Here is a 17,874-nt window from a genome sequence, read left to right as displayed (position 1 = left end):
TTTGTCAAGTGGAGACCAAATTCGGGACCGAAATCAGTTCTGTGGAGGAGAGACAAAAAGGCAGGAGTCAAAGACGCAAGGTGCAGGTGCTGATCGTCGCTGCGTGTTTGAGTGTAAGGTATCCCTTTGACGCAATAGAAGAGGCGAATATTGATACCTGGCAAATCCAGAAACCATCCCGGATTCCAAGGTGGTCCGGATCGAGAGTTTGAAAGCCACTTATACAAACCTGAGCAGCTGTGCGCTTTCTTCAACGGCCGGCAATGTCTATGGTGGGCGGTTGTCGGCCACCACGCCGCGACAGGTGGCAGCCACCTCAGTCCGTGCAGCTGTAACTTGTGTAGTGCGGATCTCGGCCTTCCTCACCAAGTGACTATCGGCCATCAACATCGGCTCAGCCCTACAACCCATGGATCAGACGTTATGATCTCCCGGCTTGACCCGCATTATTGACCTTGCCTTGTAAGTTGTCGACTAGCATGTGCAGAAGCGGCAGCGTGAATGAAGTTGGACGTAGATTACCCGGTCACACGACGTGTCTCAATCTGCACCCATTGATGTTGTTGGGGATGCCTGGGGTCGGCAGTACATCGGGTTCTCGCCATCTTCTCTCTATCACCTCATAGTTTTATCGACCTAGATCGCTCGAGCACAACCAAGGGAGCATCGAGATCCGACCATTTCGTACACGGCGGTAGACTTTCCAGCTTCCTGGTTGACGCATGACCAATCCTTTCCGGCCGGCCACTCAAATGCTCTCCGCTTCGAGATGAAATGCAAGGGCCCTTTCGGAGCCTTCTGAGATGTGCAACCTAACCCGGAACCCAAATTTTCCCCGCCGGGCCGACAGCTTTACGGACACATACTTCCAATGGGGAAGAGAGCTTCTGCGGGGGGTGGTGCCAGGGTGCTCCCGGATCCACGACGCAAAAATGGTGCACTTATCTACGGTGCAGAAGAAAAGGGAGAACACGGGTGACGAGTTTCCTCATTCAACCTATTCAATGCTCTCTTATTTGCTCAACCTCAAGCGGGGCCTAGGGTCCGGTAGCGGCAGTCGGTCAGCCCCGGGAAAGTGGGTCACAACCCCCGGCGGGCCGTCGGGTCTGGCTCATTTCGTCACCCCATGCCAAGATGAATGGAGTCACATTACACTCGGCAGTCATAAGTCACGATAAAGAAAAGGAGCCTCCGTTTGGTCATTGACAGCGTAATATTCAGCAGCTCAGGATCGTCGCAACTCAGCATACTTACTACCTTAGGCTAAGAGGCCTTCTTGCCCACTATTATTGGCATCCCAGGACTGACGACAGTCCCTGGCGGGCGTGTAATCTTCGTCACGACTGCTCCGACATGAGAGTCTAGAACAATCACCTTGATTTCCATCTTCATCGCTTCCAAGATCGCCACCGTCTGCTTCGCCTCAAGGACGTCCCCGACTTCTACCAGAACTTTCCAAACGTTGGCGTTCATGGGCGACTCGATAGCCATAGCATCTGCTGATGCATCGCCCCCGCCCCCTTCACTCTGTTCCAACAGAGCCGCATCCTTGGCGGCAGTCCATTCACCGAAAAGCCGCTGTTCGAGCTCTCCCATCTCCTTGGCAGCGGCGTCCTGACGCTGCCGCCATTCTTGATGTGCGGGATCGCGGGCTGCGGCGTCAAACTTGGCAATGTACTCGTCCATGCTGATGGTCTCATCGGAAATATTGAACACATATCTACCGGCTTCAAAGTCTCGTTCTACTTGGTCAAATTCTTCCTTGGAGACCTCGTGGAATCTAACGATATCGAAATTGTTGAACAACCAAGGTCGCGTTGGGGAAAAGCCGGCTCGAGTGCCCATCATATCCCACGTACCCAACGTGCGGCCCATGAGTTGGTAGCCGCCCGGTGAGGCCACGGGATAAACGACAAGCAGAGACCCACCGAGTGCAACTGAGCCGCTCGGAGTGTACGCGCGGTTAGGGTTGTATTTCTGCCCCGTGAATACGTACTTGGGGTCGAGCGGAAACATGACAGGGGTTCCGAGGAAGAAGCCGACTGCAACTGTGAGCCAAGGTGTCTTGAGCAATGAGTCAAATACATCGCGGCGAGTCTCCAATGCGTTATTCTTCCGCAGATACTCGACGTTGTCCGGTAGGTAGGCAGCAGTGGGCCGAACGCTCTCCATATATCTTTCCGTCGCTTCTGTGATGGTGGGGTGGTCAACATAAAGCGGCAGGTTGACTTCGCGAACGGGCACTTTGATGCCAACAATCTCTTCGATCCTCTCGTCTTGCTCAATCAGGCCTTGCAACAGCTCGGATTGGGAGACCTGGAGCGGGTCGTAGTGCACTGTGAGCGTAGCGAGGTTCGGCTCACAACGCACGCTCGCAAGGTTGCGCGCCGCAAGCTTTCCCTCGAGAATATGAACGCAGACCGTGTTGCGCAGATCCGCAACTTGTTCACCATATTCTACTATGATGGAAGTGTCGCCACCTTGCCTGTAAGTGACGCGAGGATGATCTCCATTCGGTTCGGCCAGGTGCAATATTGAACTTGTGGTCCGTGAGCCGAACTCCAACTTGAGTGGCACAATTTCTGTATCATTACCATCCACCAGAGCACCCAAAGACCTCAAGTAGGCCTCGTTTGTGTGTTTGATCTTCATGGCATCCTCAAAGGAAACCAGTCGCAACTGAACGCTGTCGCCCGACTTCAGCTGACCAACTTTCCACATCTCGGCTGAGCAGATGGTGACCGCGCAAGCAAACCCACCGAGATCCGGGCGGTCGCGGGAAAAGATGATGGGAAACTCCCCGGTCCAGTTGACACCGCCGTTGGGATACCCGTAGTCGAGGACGTTTGATGGATGAGATCCGCCTCCCCCGCCGGTGGTGCGTGCCCACTTTAGTCGTGGACCCTCTAGTCGAATGCCACTGCGACTACTATTGTGGCTGACGGTCCATTTGGAGTTGGTGATTGTTGCCATACCCTCGGGGGTCAATATGTCTTCCGAGCCATACGGACCATTAAGGCAAAATATCTCCGAGTGCCCATAATCAGGGATTGCCTTTCGTGGTAAAGAAAAGGGAGTGGCTGCCGCTGCCCAACTTGCTGTTTCAGGGGCAAGGGCGAGAATATCGTTGATCTGCAGCTTACGGCCCTGAAGACCGCCGAACGCGAGCTCTGGCGCTGTTGATTTGGAGCCGAGATAAAGGGGTATGTCTGGGAAGCCTCCTTTGACTGCGAGGTAGGTCCGAAGGCCGTCACCTGTGACGTTGCCAATCTTGAGCGTCTGCCCCTGTTGCACGAGGATCCGGGACCACATCGGTTGGTGCCTGCCGTCAACACTGACGGAAAGTTGGGCACCACACACGGCCACCACGGCCGATTCATGGAAAAGGAGTTCCGGGCCAGACATTGCTATTTCGAGTACCTCGACTTGAGCGTCGTTACCAACGAGAATGTTTGCTGTCCGACTGCTCAAATCATCCATTGGTCCGCCGGGAGGCACGCCGTGCCCGATCGTTAGCCTCCCAGGGTAATTCTGAACCGTAGTGAATACACCAGGGTTGAGTACTTGTACGGCGCACACTTTTGCCTTGAAAATGGGTAGGAAAGAGGTGAGCGTATCGCCCTTGGTGAACTCATTAGAACGTAGCACCTGCAAAAGATACTGCAAGTTCGTCTGTGTACCTTGCAAAACAGTTTGGTCAAGAGCGGCGAGCATCATCTTCTGCGCCTCAGCTCGACCGTCATTGCTGTGTACCATGACTTTTGCGACCAAAGGGTCGTAGAGGGGTGTGATTTGCTGGCCGCTCTTCACCCATGTGTCCACCCGGATACCATCGCCCTTGGGCCAGCTGACATGCTGTAGAAGGCCCGGGCTAGGAGCAAAGTCGAGCAAGGGCACTTCAGCATATACTCGGACCTCGATGGCCGCACCGTTCGGCTGTGCTTGTGGGATTCTTCGTAGCTCGTCCGAGGGGATGCCGAGCTGGCCGCCGTGCTCGTAGTCGGCTTGCTGCAGCATCAAGTGAACCAGATCAACCCCATAGCACATTTCTGTGATGCCGTGTTCGACCTGGAGACGCGTGTTCATCTCGAGGAAAAAGAAATTAGCCGTTTCATCGTCGACCAAGAATTCGACAGTGCCGGCACTCTTGTACTTGAGTTGTGAGGCGTAGTCGACTGCCGCCTGGAGCATCTTCTCACGGAGACCTGGCGTTCGCGCAACGAATGGACTGGGGCACTCTTCAACCACTTTCTGGTGACGTCGTTGGAGAGAACATTCCCTCTCCCCGAATGCAACAACTTGCTCGCCGTTTCCAAAGACTTGCACCTCTACGTGTCGGGACCGAGGATAATACTTTTCCAGAAAGACACCGCTGTTCTTGAATAGAGCGCCCGCGCGACTCTCGACTGTGGCGAATGCTTTTGGGATGTCATCGTCGTCGTAGCATACCTGCAGGCCCATACCGCCGCCTCCTCCGGTGGCTTTGAGCATGACCGGGAAACCAAGCTTCTTGGCCCCTTCTATGGCCTCGTGGGTTGATGGAATTAACGAAGTACCGGGGATGACGGGGACTTTTACGGCCTCAGCAATGGCTCTCGCCTCATGCTTCAGACCCATGGCCTTGATGGAAGCGGATGAAGGACCGATGAAGATCTTGCCTGCAGTCGTGACGGCATCGGCAAAGTCGGCGTTCTCGCTGAGGAAGCCATATCCGGGGAACACAGCGTCGGCGCCGCAGCTTTTGCAGATTTCTAGAATGGCGTCTCTGATGTGATTGTTAGAAGCACGATGCTACGGCCAACTCGGTGTCACTCACCCATCTGTGTAGGTGTCGTTACCCCGCAGTGCGATCGCCTCGTCAGCTAACAACGCATGTAGTGATGTTGTGTCGGCGGCCGTATAGATGGCAATGCTGTGGACATCGAGCTCACGGCAGGCCTTGATACAGCGAACGGCAATCTCGCCACGATTGGCCACCAGGACCTTCTTAATGCTACGAAGTGGCCTGGAATGCATAGCTTCGTTGAGGCTTTGAACAAGTCAGCGACAATTTGGACGCGGTTAGAGGGCACATGGAGGGTTAGACTGTACGAAGTTGGGTTCGTGACCCCCAGTATATCAATCAGCCCATTCCGTTCGTCCGCATATTAGTGATTCGAAGGCAAGACGCGCCCACACCAGGCCGGTGGCTACCCTGAATGCCTCTCATGTCGTTACCCCAACAGCTAGAGTCCCAGGAGAGGGGAACGCATCCAGTAGCATTGCCGGAGTACCGGGTCGAGATAAGGAATCATCGGCGAAGCGCATGAAGGTTTGTCGGGTGGAGGTCCCGGTAGGCTGTGGTAGGTTTCTGGTAAGATGATTGACCTCTTTGCTCAGTTGACGTCGTTGGTCTGTACCTCAAAGGGTGTGTGTGGATGGCAGATGCAGTAACGACCCCGCATCGTACCAATTGATGGGGTCACAATGGGCACCCACGACTATCAGGAGCCCCCTGTCGGCGGAGTTCAGTGATAAGGACCACCTGATCCAACATACCCCAAGACGTCCCTTTGGAGTAATGGACCCCAAACATCTACCCCAACGGTAGAGTACCATCCATCTCTCACCTCGACTGTAGAAGGGCTCTTATTAGACGACATCGAGGCAGCAAAGACAAGATGCCTCCATCACGCTTACTCCATCTTCTTTCGTTACGTCAGACAGCCTTCCGAAGCTCAAACCTCGCTGAACATCGCCCGTTATCCCAATACTTCAGAATGGCTTCAGGACTGGCGCGCAAATACGAGATCAACGCCGACATGGGCGAAGGCTTCGGCCGCTGGAAGATGGGCCCGGATGAGGAATTAATGCCATACATCGACGCCGCCAACATTGCGTGCGGATACCACGCCGGCGACCCTTCCATCATGCTCAAGACAGTTCGCCTGTGCAAGAAGCACGGCGTCAAGGCCGGAGCGCACCCGGGACTGCAAGACATGTTCGGCTTCGGTCGGAGGAAGATCGAGATTGACCCCAAAGACATGTACGCCATGGTGCTGTACCAGGTCGGCGCCCTCAAAGCCATACTCAATTCTGAAGGCGTCGAGTTATCCCACATTAAGCCTCATGGGGAGCTCTTCTGCTACATGCAAAGAGACGAGACGATCATGAGGGCTGTTCTGGAAGCATGCGCCACGTTTGGGGACAACATCCCGGTATACGCATCGCAAAACGCCACACAAGAAGCTATGTGCAAGGAGCTGGGCATCCCGTTCCAAGGGGAGGTCTACGTCGACATTGATTACTCTCCAGAGGGCAAGCTCATACCGGTGGCACAGTCCAAGGTGGCTACACCAGAATTGTGCTACGAGAGGGCTTTGTCTGCATCACTGAAGGACGAAGGTGTTGGTATCCCTATTACAGGGTAGTTGGTTCGAACCGTAGTTGACGAAGAGATCAATTGAACTATATGAATATCTGCGTAGTAGGTATAAAAAGGAGGTTCTAACTATAGGTTAGGCTAGCTACGATAATCGTAAATAGGGCCCCTAATTAGCCCCTACGTAGTCGGCTATATACCACGGTCGAATTAGACTTCTAATCTGATACTAACTTTCTCTTTTTTTTATCGATTTAACTACTACGGTTAGAGGTATAATTCGACCTCGGGCCCGTTTACTAAGTCGTCTCCTTTTCCCCTTTTTCTTTATTCTTTTTATATAACTTATCTTTTTATTTATATAATAACTTTTCTATTACTTACGAATTGCTCTAATCCCTTATTTAGTACTACTTTTATAAAAGCGTTTACGAGGTTATTTTTATTATTAATTTAATAAATCTCGAGTATCTTATGCCTTTCGTACGATTACCTAAGGGCTATAATATCGATTATAAGCCTCTTTTCCTTCGTCGTTCCTAATTTAATAAGGCATTCGTATAGCGAGTAAGAATCTATATAAATAACTATTAAAATAAATAGAAAGCTAATTCGATTAGTAATCTTCTTTAGCGTTATTAAAATTATATAAGAGAGGTTAATATTATTAACTATATTATAAACCTCTAACGCTAGTATACTTCTCGTTACTTACTTACTTTTAATTAACGAGTAGTAGATTATATTACCGTATATAGTAAATTCGCTCTCGCCCATACTCTCGTTAGCTAGGATAATAATATACCTATCGGATTAGAAATCCAATTCGACCGCGGTATATAGCCGACTGCGCAGGGGCTAATTAGGGGGCCCTATTTACGATTATCGTAGCTAGCTTAACTTACGGTTAGAACCTCTTTTTTATACCTACGTAAATATTTATATAGTTTAATTAATCTCTTCGTTAACTATAGTTCGAACTAACTACCTTATAATAGGGATACTAATATTAATTAGTAATTAAATTTTATTATTATAAATCGGTAAGGTATCTCGTTACGTAAAAGAGACGACCTCTTAATATTATACGGAATAGGAGATTCGTACTAATTAACCTTACAGAAGTAAACGAAAAAGGAGGCAATTCTTAAATACCGTACGGAATTAAATAATTATAGCCCTTTATTATTTACGAGAGGTCGACGTTTATTACGTTAAACTACGTTAATTAACGGAACTACTTAAGCGACTAACCTTTTGCTATTACCCCGAGTAGCTTTTTTACTAAACGACTTTTCTATAACCGGCCCGTAATTAGAAATTAACTAAGTAATAGAAGGGATCGCCGGTAAGCGATAATTACCTAACCGTAATTAAGTTATAAAAAAGACTACTTAAAAAATATAAAATAGGGTACTAAGAGGCCGTAAAAGATAAGATCTCTAAGGTATTTAACCCTACTACGTATAAGCGATAAGTGGGCATTTTTAACAAGTCCTTAAAATATACGATCTTATAAAAAAGAGGGCTTAACTTCGTTAACCGTACTTAACGGCCTATACGGTTCCTAACGGCCTATATAGCTCTTCTACGAGCCGCCCGGCGTTTAATTTCGACTATTCTTATAGAATACTACCCTAGAGGAGGTAGGTCGAGGAAGGAAGCTATTTAGAGATTATAGAGAGTACGAGGCTTAAGAGGCTAGAAGTATACGGGATAGCGGAAATCGGTAACTAGTAAAGATCCCGAGACTAATTACTATATCTTTTTATAGTAATATAAACGTTTACTACTACTATTATTAAAAAGAACTATTAAAACCTACCCTTTTTTACTAAATAAAAAGGAGGATCTTAGTAAGTACGATAGCTAATAATTTAGAAAGGTAGTAATAATCGCTAAAAATAGTAAAAACGAGAGTAGTAATAAGACGGCGAGAGGAAGCGGGAATCTCTTAGACCCTAATAAATTCGTTAGGTAGTAAAAGCACGGATTTATTATAACCTGCGCGCAGATTAGATATATCCTTATTAAAATTAAATATACTAGCGACTACTAATATAGGTATAAGCTAGAGCACGACCCTTAGTAAGTTAGGGTAAAAAAGAAAAGGATAAAACCCGATCCTAAATAGAATCCTAATCTTTTATAAATAGGTAAATATTAACCCGGACTATTAGGGGACGTAAATATATAGAATCGCAGATTAGCCTAACGGTAAGTAAATTAATACGGTATTAATTTATTTAAATAAGGTCTATAAAAAAAAGGGGCTATAGGGGCAACCCCTGTTTTACGAGATCGTAAACGACTTTAGTTATTAACTAAACGAATAGTTCGCGAACGTAAGCTTAGGAATTATAAAAGTAGTTAATAAATTCCTTTACGGGCGAGGGGTATTATTAACGTAATTATAATCGCGAGAGCTATATAAAATACTAGTAACGATAATTATAAAAAAGGAATTCGTATTATAGAACTAGGCATAAGTTAATAGAGCGTATAATCGCTTTAACGAATTTAAAAAAAGGGTAAACGACCTAGATTTCCTTTTTATAATTACTAATAGAAATCTATTGTTATAAAAGGATATACTGGGGCAAAATATAGTACTAGAAGTACGATAATCGATAATTTTACCTATTTCGATCTATAACTCGTTACCGCTATTAATACGAAATTTAGTGCCGATCGGTTAATAAGAAAAGAGGTAGACGACCTAAAGTTATTAATAGTACGTAGCGACGTAGGGTTCGTATATAAATACTAAAAATCTAATAGCGAATATAAAATAATTTATAAACCTTAAAAAGATCTTCCTAAAAAAGAAATTATACTCTAGGGGGAAGTATAAGGTCTTATAAGAAACCCTAACGATGTTTTATAATTACTACGAAAAAGTTAAAATTAGGGAATATTAGTACTATTTAGTAATTAATGTCGTACTCGTAGGTAAAGCCTCTAATTATTATTACGAAGCGGTGCGTAATTTTAATCGAAACGACTTTTTTAGTATAATTAACGTAATCCGAAGCCGCTTCGAGACTTATAATAAGAACCTAGAGCTCTTATTTAAGTTACGAGCGATTTTTTTTATATTTATAGCTAGGATAATAGAGGGCAAATTGCGAGTAGAGATCTTTAAAAAGCTTATTAATCGAATCGATAAGCTAGCGAAAACCTAGCTAAATAAGGGGATAAATAAATAGAAAGTTAGATATCTCTATACCGTAGTTTAGCGTATATTAGAGGTAAAGATTACCCTATACTAGGTACCCGAAGACTACGAGACGCTCTACTCGAAGCTAAGATCTAGTTTTAATATTAAAATAAGAATACTATACTAAACCTACTTCTAGGCGTACGACGGCCCTTATTAGTAATATTAGGTCGATTAAACGTATAATAAAAAAGGAAAAGAGGCTAGATATAGTAATCGCTAGTAAAGAAGCCTAGATTCGTTAAATAAGTAGAGATTTAACTTATAGATAGGGTAATAAAAGAAGTAATATTATATTTATAAAAAGGATAGATATTAGTTAAGTAACTATTCTAAGGAAGAGCGTACTAAATTATATAAATAATATAAAAAGTCGAGGGTAGTAAATAGTAAAACTAGCCCTCGTCGGTTTAACTAATTCCTTATTATATATAAGGGTAGATCCGGGGGTATAGAACCTAGCGATAGTAGTTAAAGTAGCGGCCTAAAGTATATACCCCCCATAAGAGATTCGGAAGATAAAGAAGATCTTATCCCCTATACTAACGAATTAGATTATAATAAAATCGAAAATATTAACTACTCTTTTTTTGCCCCGTTAGCCTCTAGAGGATATATAAGGCTAAATAAATAGAGGGTAGCGAAAGCTCTTAATAAGTAGGCTTTTATATATAGATAATAAGGGAAGGTCCCTTAGATAACGGATATAGAGGCGGTTAAAAGGGCAAATTTAATATAGCTAAAGCTTATTATTTTAATAATTAAGGAAAAGACGCTATCTCTCTTAATATTTAAAAAAAAGGAACATAGTACTAAGCATATCTAAGGGTAGCTAGAGGGGTCCTTTTTATACTACTTAGATCCCTTAAATACTAAGCTCGTATAAATATTTTATATAAGTAAAAGGTACGGCTTAGATAATTTTTATAAGATTATCCTAAATACTAAAGTATTATAATAATTAACCGGAGGAAAAGGGTAATTCTAAGTATTATAAAAGATCGCGCTAGTAACGCTTAATACGTTAATAGCGGGTATTATAAAGATTAGTTTTGGCCTAAGTAAGGAAATCGTCGCCCTAGGTATAATAGAAGTAGAGACGCACTTCGGAACGATAATTTTCTATATTTTACCTGTTAATACCCTATTTCTCTTATATTTAAAAGATATAGATCGACTAAGTATTATATTCGATAATACGAGGAATAGAATCTTTAGTAATAAGTACTTCGAGGTAGTCGAACGACGATAGGGGTATACGTTTATAAAGCTTATTAATAATACGAAGTCGATTAATTACTTAACGGAAAGTAAGCTTAGAAAACTATACTAGAGATTTAGGTACCCGTTAGTTACGAGGCTATATAACCTCTTAAAGTAATTAAATAATAATAATATCGAAATAGGGGCGCTAGAGTAGTTAACGAAAGTATATTACTAATACTAGATAAATACGCAGAGCCTACGTAGATTTAAGTTTAAATTACGTAATAAGCTTAATTTTAACTAGGAAATAGTCGTCGATATTTTTTACTTAAATAGTCGGCTAGTACTATATATAATCGACGTATTTATATCTTTTTAAATAGGGCAATTCCTCTAGGATTTATAAATAAAAATAGTATAGGTAGCCCTATAAAAAAGCTAGATCGATATATACTAGGGACCGCTAAACGGTATTAGAACTAACGCTAATACTAGCTTTAAGTTAGTAAAATTTAGGGATAATACGACGGCCTACGGTATATAGTTAAAAGTCGTACTTATTAAAGCGTACTATAGTATTAAAAAAGTAGAAAGGGCATACTAGTAGTTAAAAAGGGCGTTTAGAATTATTAAAGAGGAAAATCCGGATTTTACTGACGACGAATGCCTCTAGATAGTACTTAAATATTATAACGATATTATAGGGCCTAACGGACTTATACTAACGCTATTAGTATTTAAAGTATATTTAAAAATAACCTTAGCCTCGCTACTATTACTAAGTATAAGCTAACGAGCCTAAGTAATTAAAAAAGTAATATAAGTACTGCGCAAAGTAAGTATAAAAAGGTAAGTTAACGAGGTAATTACTGCGCGCAATAGGCCCAATATAAAGGATAATCTAGATATATTACTAAATTCGGATATACGAGTATAGCGCGAAATTACTTAATAATAGACTAGGCTATATAAGTTAATTTCCGTCGACGAGCGCTCTTATATAGTCGCGAGAGATCGTAACTAGCTACTTAAAGTATTAATTATAGTAGTTAGACCGTACTATATAGATCCTAATAAGGTAATTTCTAACCTATAAGAAGAAGAAGAACTAGGGGAAACTATATAACCTGTAGTAGAGGTATAGGAAATTATCCTCGACGAAATCGTCGTAGTAGTACTAATAGACGACGAGGAAGAGGATATTATTAAAAGGGCACTAATATTACTAGCGAGACGTCGTAAAAGACTACGATAGTAAGCCCTAACGCGGCAATTTATTACTAGCGACGAGGTAATTAACACCTTTTATATAATAAAAAAAAAAGCCGATTTTAAGCTAGCGGTTAAACTATATAAAGAAGGCGTAATTATAATTACTAAAAAGCCGTATAAAGGATTAGATCTTATCGAAGTAAATACTCTTCGTAATTAAGGGGTCTATCGATTTATTCTATACGACCTAAAAAAATATATAAACCTCCGTATATTTAAATTATAAATAGTTCGTAAGATTAAAAAAAAAGGAACACCCTAGCTATATAAGAAGTCTAAATACGTAATTTAGGGGTACGGCGACGTTAAAAAAGCGACGCTATTTATATAATCGCCTACTATATAGCGCTATAGCTAACGATTAATAATAGTACTAATAATATCGCTATAAAAGAAGGGATACGAGATTTAGAGCCGTAATATTACCTAGGCCTATACCTAATTAGCTATAGGGCTTATAAGGAGAATCCTAGCCTATTTACCGAAGGAAATAGCTAGTAAGTATTTAAAAAGTACGATTATTAAAGTGCTTAAGCTACTATATAGGCTCGTAGAATCGGGCACCTATTAGTAAGCTACTTACTACGATTTTTATATTAATTAACTATTAATAATTACCTTTACGTACGACCCGTGCTTATTAGTTAAAGAGTATAAAGGCGACTAATTTAGGATTATTAGAATATAGACTAATAATATATTAAGCCTATTTAATATTAACTTTATAAAAAAGGAGAATAAGGAGCTCTAAAAAGCGGGCTTTATAGTAAAGCTAAAAGAGGTCCTTATAATAAATACCCCCTTAGTATTTAATAATAAGATTCTTATAATTAAAAGGGAAACCGTCGTCTTTTAATAAAAGGGGTAGGGCGAGAAAATTAACTTCGTCGATCTAAACGTAACTAATATTAAGAAGTAGTATAAAGCTAAGCTTGCGCGAGGGGTATATATTATAAATATTTATTAACTTAAAGCGACTTTTAACTACGCTAAAGTAGCGTAAGCTATAAATTTAACCGAACAAAACGTCGAAGTACTTAATAAGCGGCTTAAGTAATAATAAACGAATCTCGATCGAGGTCTCGTTTATTACCTAATCGACCTTACGATAAGTAAGCTCTACGTCTTCGTTAATAAGTTATTTATAAATAATAACGACCTTACTTCGTAATTAGGGTATATTATTATCCTAGCTAACGAGAGTATGGGCGAGAGCGAATTTATTATATATAGTAATATAATTTATTACTTATTAACTAAAAGTAAGCGGGTAACGAGAAGTATATTAGCATTAGAGGTTTACGGTATAATTAACGGCGTTAACCTCTCTTATGCGATTTTAATAATACTAAAAAAGATTACTAATCGAATTAGCCTTCTACTTATTCTAACGGTTATCTATATAAATTCTTACTCGCTATACGAATACCTCGTTAAATTAGGAACGATAAAGGAAAAAAGGCTTATAATTAATATTATAGCCCTTAGGTAATCGTACGAAAGGCGCGAGATACTCGAGATCCGTTAGATTAATAGTAAAGATAACCTCGTAGACGCTTTTACGAAAGTAGTACTAAATAAGGGATTAGAGTAATTCGTAAGTAGCGGAAAAGTTATTATACGAATAGAGGGATAGGTTATATAAAAAGAATAAAGAAAAGGGGGAAAAGGAGACGACCTAGTAAACGGGCCCGAGGTTAAATTATACCTCTAACCGTAGTAGTTAAATCGATAAAAAAAAGAGAAAGTTAGTATTAGATTAGAAGTCTAATTCGACTACGGTATATAACCGACTGCGCAGGGGCTAATTAGGGGGCCCTATTTACGATTATCGTAGCTAGCCTAACTTACGGTTAGAACCTCTTTTTTATACCTACGCAGATATTCATATAGTTCAATTAATCTCTTCGTTAACTACGGTTCGAACTAACTACCCTATAATAAGGATATTAATAATACCCCAATTACGAAGTAAGGTCGTTATTATTTATAAATAACTTATTAATAAAAGCGTAGAGCTTACTAATCGCAAGGTCGATTAGGTAATAAACGAGACCTCGATCGAGATTCGTTTATTACTACTTAAGCCGCTTATTAAGTACCTCGACGTTTTATTTAGTTAGATCTATAGCTTATACTACTCTAATATAATTAAAAGTCGCCTTAGGCTAATAAATACTTATAATATATACCCCTCGCACAAGCTTAGCCTTATATTACTTTTTAATATTAGTTATGTTTAAATCGACGAGGTTAATCTTCTTATTCTACCCCTTTTATTAAAAAACGACGGTTTCTTTTTTAATTATAAAAATCCTATTATTAAATACTAAAGGGGTGTTTATTATAAGGACCTCTTTTAACTTCGTTACGAAGCCCGCTTTTTAAAGCTCCTTATCCTCTTTTTTTATAAAATTAATATCGGATAGGCCTAATATATTATCGGTCTATATTCCGACGATCCTAAATTAGTTACTTTCGTACTCCGCGACTAGTAAGCACGGGTCGTATGTAGAAGTAACTATTAATAATTAATTAATATAAAAATCGTAATAAGTAGCCTATTAATAAGTACCCGATTCTGCGAGCCTATATAGTAGCTTAAGCATTTTAATAATCGTACTTTCTAAGTACTTACTAGCTATTTCCTTCGGTAAATAAGCTAGGATTTTCTTTATAAGCCCTGTAGCTAATTAGGTATAGGCCTAAATAATATTATAGCTCTAAATCTCGTATCCCTTTTTCTATAACGTTACTATTAGTACTATTATTAATCGTTAGTTATAGCGCTATATAGTAAGTAATTATATAAGTAGCGTCGCCTTTTCGATATCGCCGTATCCCTAAATTATATATCTAGACTTCTCGTACGGCTAGGGTGTTCTTTTCTTTTTAATCTCACGAACTATTCGTAATTTAAATATATAGAGGTTTATATATTTTTCTAAGTCGTATAAGATAAATCGATAGACCCCTCGATCGTAAAAAGTATCTACTTCGATAAGATCTAATCCCTTATACGGCTTTTTAGTAATTATAATTATGCCTTTTTTACGTAGTTTAACTACTAGCTCGAAATCGGCTTTCTTTTTTATTATATAAAAGGTATTAATTACCTCGTCGCTAGTAATAAATTACTATATTAGGGCTTACCGTCGTAGTCTTTTACGACGTCTCGCTAGTAATATTAGTGCCCTTTTAATAATATCCTCTTCCTCGTCGTCTATTAGTACTACTACGACGATTTCGTCGAGGATAATTTCCTATACCTCTACTACAGGTTATATAGTTTCCCCTAGTTCTTCTTCTTCTTATAGGTTAGAAATTACCTCGTTAGGATCTATATAGTACGGTCTAACTACTATAATTAATACTTTAAGTAGCTAGTCGCGATCTCTCGTAACTATATAAGAGCGCTCGTTAATAAAAATTAACTTATATAGCCTAGCCTATTATTAGGTAATTTCGCGCTATACTTATATATCCGAATTTAGTAATATATCTAGATTATCCCTTATATTAGGCCTATTATGCGTAGTAATTACCTTATTAACTTGCCTTTTTATACTTATTTTACGTAGTACTTATATTACTTTTTTAATTACTCGGGCTCGTTAGCTTATGCTTAGTAACGGTAGTAAGGCTAAGGTCGTTCTTAAATATACTTTAAATACTAATAACGTTAATATAAGTCCGTTAGGCCCTTTAGTATCGTTATAGTATTTAAGTACTATTTAGAGGTATTCGTCGTTAGTAAAATCCGGATTTTCCTCTTTAATAATTCTAAACGCCCTTTTTAATTACTAATATACCCTCTCTACTTTTTTAATACTATAGTACGCTTTAACGGGTACGACTTTTAGCTATATACCGTAGGCCGTCGTATTATCCCTAAATTTTACTAACTTAAAGCTAGTATTAGCATTAGTTCTAATACCGTTTAGCGGTCCCTAGTATATATCGATTTAGCTTTTTCGCAGGGCTACTTATACTATTTTTACTTATAGATCCTAGAGGAATTACCCTACTTAGAAAGATATAGCTACGTCGATTATATATAGTACTAGCCGACTATTTAAGTAGAAAATATTAACGACGATTTCCTAGTTAAAATTAAGCTTATTACGTAATTTAAATTTAAATCTACGTAGGCTCTGCGTATTTATTTAATATTAGTAGTATACTTTCGTTAACTACTCTAGCGCCCCTATTTCGATATTATTATTATTTAATTACTTTAAGAGGTTATATAACCTCGTAACTAACGGGTACCCGAATCTCTAATATAGTTTTCTAAGCTTACTTTCTATTAAGTAATTAATTAACTTTATATCGTTAGTGAGCTTTATAAACGTATACCCCTATTATCGTTCGACTACTTCGAAGTGCTTACCGCTAGAGATTTTATTCCTCGTATTATTAAATATAATACTTAGTTAATCTATATCTTTTAGATATAAGAGAAATAGGGTATTAACGGGTAAAATATAGAAAGTTATCGTTTTAAAGTGCGTCTCTATTTTTATTATACTTAGGGCGACGATTTCCTTACCTAGGCCGAAACTAATCCTCGTAATACCCGCTATTAACGTATTAAGCGTTACTAATACGATCTTTTATAGCGCTTAGAATTGCCCTTTTCTTCTAGTTAACTATTATAATACCTTAGTATCTAGGATAATCCTATAGAAATTATCTAGGCCGTACTTTTCGCTCGCGTAGAATACTTATATAAGCTTAGTATTTAAGGGATCTAAGTAGTATAAAAAGGACCCCTTTAGCTACCCCTAGATTTGCTTAGTACTATATTCCTTTTTTTTAAATATTAAGAGAGATAGCGTCTTCTCTTTAATCGTTAAGAGAATAAGCTTTAGCCCTATTAAATTCGCCCTTTTAGCTACCTCTATATCCGTTATCTAAGGGACCTTCCCTTACTATTTATAAATAAAAGCCTACTTATTAAGAGCTTCTGCTACCCTCTATTCGTTTAGCCTCGTATATTTTTTAAAAACTAATAAGGCGAAAAAAAAGTAGTTAATATCGTCGATTTCGTTATAATCTAATTCGTTAGTATAGGGGGTAAGATCTTCTTTATTTTCTAAATTTCCTATAGGGGGTATATACTTTAGGCTACTATTTTAGCTACCGTTACTAAGTTCCGTGCCCCCGGATCTACCCTTATATATAACGAGGAATTAGTTAAACCGACAAGGGCTAGTTTTACTATCTACTACCCTCGACTTTCTATACTATTTATACGATTTAGTACGCTCTTCCTCGGAGTAGTTACTTAACTAATATTTATCTTTTTTATAAATATAGTATTGCTTTTTCTATTACCCTACCTATAAGTTAAATCTCTACTTATTTAACGAATCTAGGCCTCCTTATTAACGATTACTATATCTAGCTTCTTTTCTTTTCTTATTATACGTTTAATTAACCTAATATTATTAATAAGGGCCGTCGTACGCCTAGAGGTAGGTTTAGCGCGGCATTTTTATTTTAATATTAAAGTTAGATCTTAACCTTAAGTAGAGCGTTTCGTAGTCTTCGGGTACTTAGTATAGGGTGATCTTTACTTTTAATATACGCTAAACTACGGTATAAAGATATTTAACTTTCCGCTCGTTTATCCCCTTATTTAGCTAGGTTTTTACTAGCTTATCGATTCGATTAATAAGCTTTTTAAGGATCTTTACTCGCAATTTACCCTCTATTATCCTAGCTATAGATATAAAAAAATCGCTCATAGCTTAGATAGGAGCTCTAGGTTCTTATCGTAGGTCTCGAAGCGGCTTCGGATTATATTAAT

The 17,874-nt window shown here is 40.0% G+C and overlaps 4 protein-coding genes across 4 annotated transcripts; 2 read left to right on the top strand and 2 right to left on the bottom strand.

Annotated features, from left to right (window-relative positions):
* Positions 1–1,263: 1,263 nt before the first annotated feature.
* CLUP02_03173 (urea carboxylase) lies at positions 1,264–5,016 on the bottom strand (the record flags this gene model as incomplete). Its single annotated transcript, XM_049282198.1, has 2 exons — positions 1,264–4,765; positions 4,817–5,016. The coding sequence occupies 2 exons, from the start codon at positions 5,014–5,016 to the stop codon at positions 1,264–1,266; spliced, it is 3,702 nt and encodes a 1,233-aa protein (XP_049139341.1).
* Positions 5,017–5,660: 644 nt separating this feature from the next.
* On the top strand, positions 5,661–6,410 carry CLUP02_03172 (LamB/YcsF family protein; the record flags this gene model as incomplete). Its single annotated transcript, XM_049282197.1, has 1 exon — positions 5,661–6,410. The coding sequence occupies one exon, from the start codon at positions 5,661–5,663 to the stop codon at positions 6,408–6,410; it is 750 nt and encodes a 249-aa protein (XP_049139340.1).
* Positions 6,411–10,599: 4,189 nt separating this feature from the next.
* CLUP02_03171 (uncharacterized protein) lies at positions 10,600–10,833 on the top strand (the record flags this gene model as incomplete). The annotated part of the gene is made up of 1 exon (XM_049282196.1): positions 10,600–10,833. A coding segment is annotated over one exon (234 nt), but the record flags the coding sequence as incomplete, so codon positions are not given.
* Positions 10,834–16,495: 5,662 nt separating this feature from the next.
* On the bottom strand, positions 16,496–16,654 carry CLUP02_03170 (uncharacterized protein; the record flags this gene model as incomplete). The annotated part of the gene is made up of 1 exon (XM_049282195.1): positions 16,496–16,654. A coding segment is annotated over one exon (159 nt), but the record flags the coding sequence as incomplete, so codon positions are not given.
* Between the last annotated feature and the right edge of the window lie 1,220 nt (positions 16,655–17,874).

This window comes from Colletotrichum lupini, chromosome 2 (assembly GCF_023278565.1).
Source record: "Colletotrichum lupini chromosome 2, complete sequence".
In the NCBI taxonomy this organism is placed as follows: Eukaryota; Fungi; Ascomycota; class Sordariomycetes; order Glomerellales; family Glomerellaceae; genus Colletotrichum; species Colletotrichum lupini.
The sequence above is the reverse complement of the archived record's forward strand: the minus strand, read 5'-3'. Positions and strand labels throughout refer to the sequence as shown.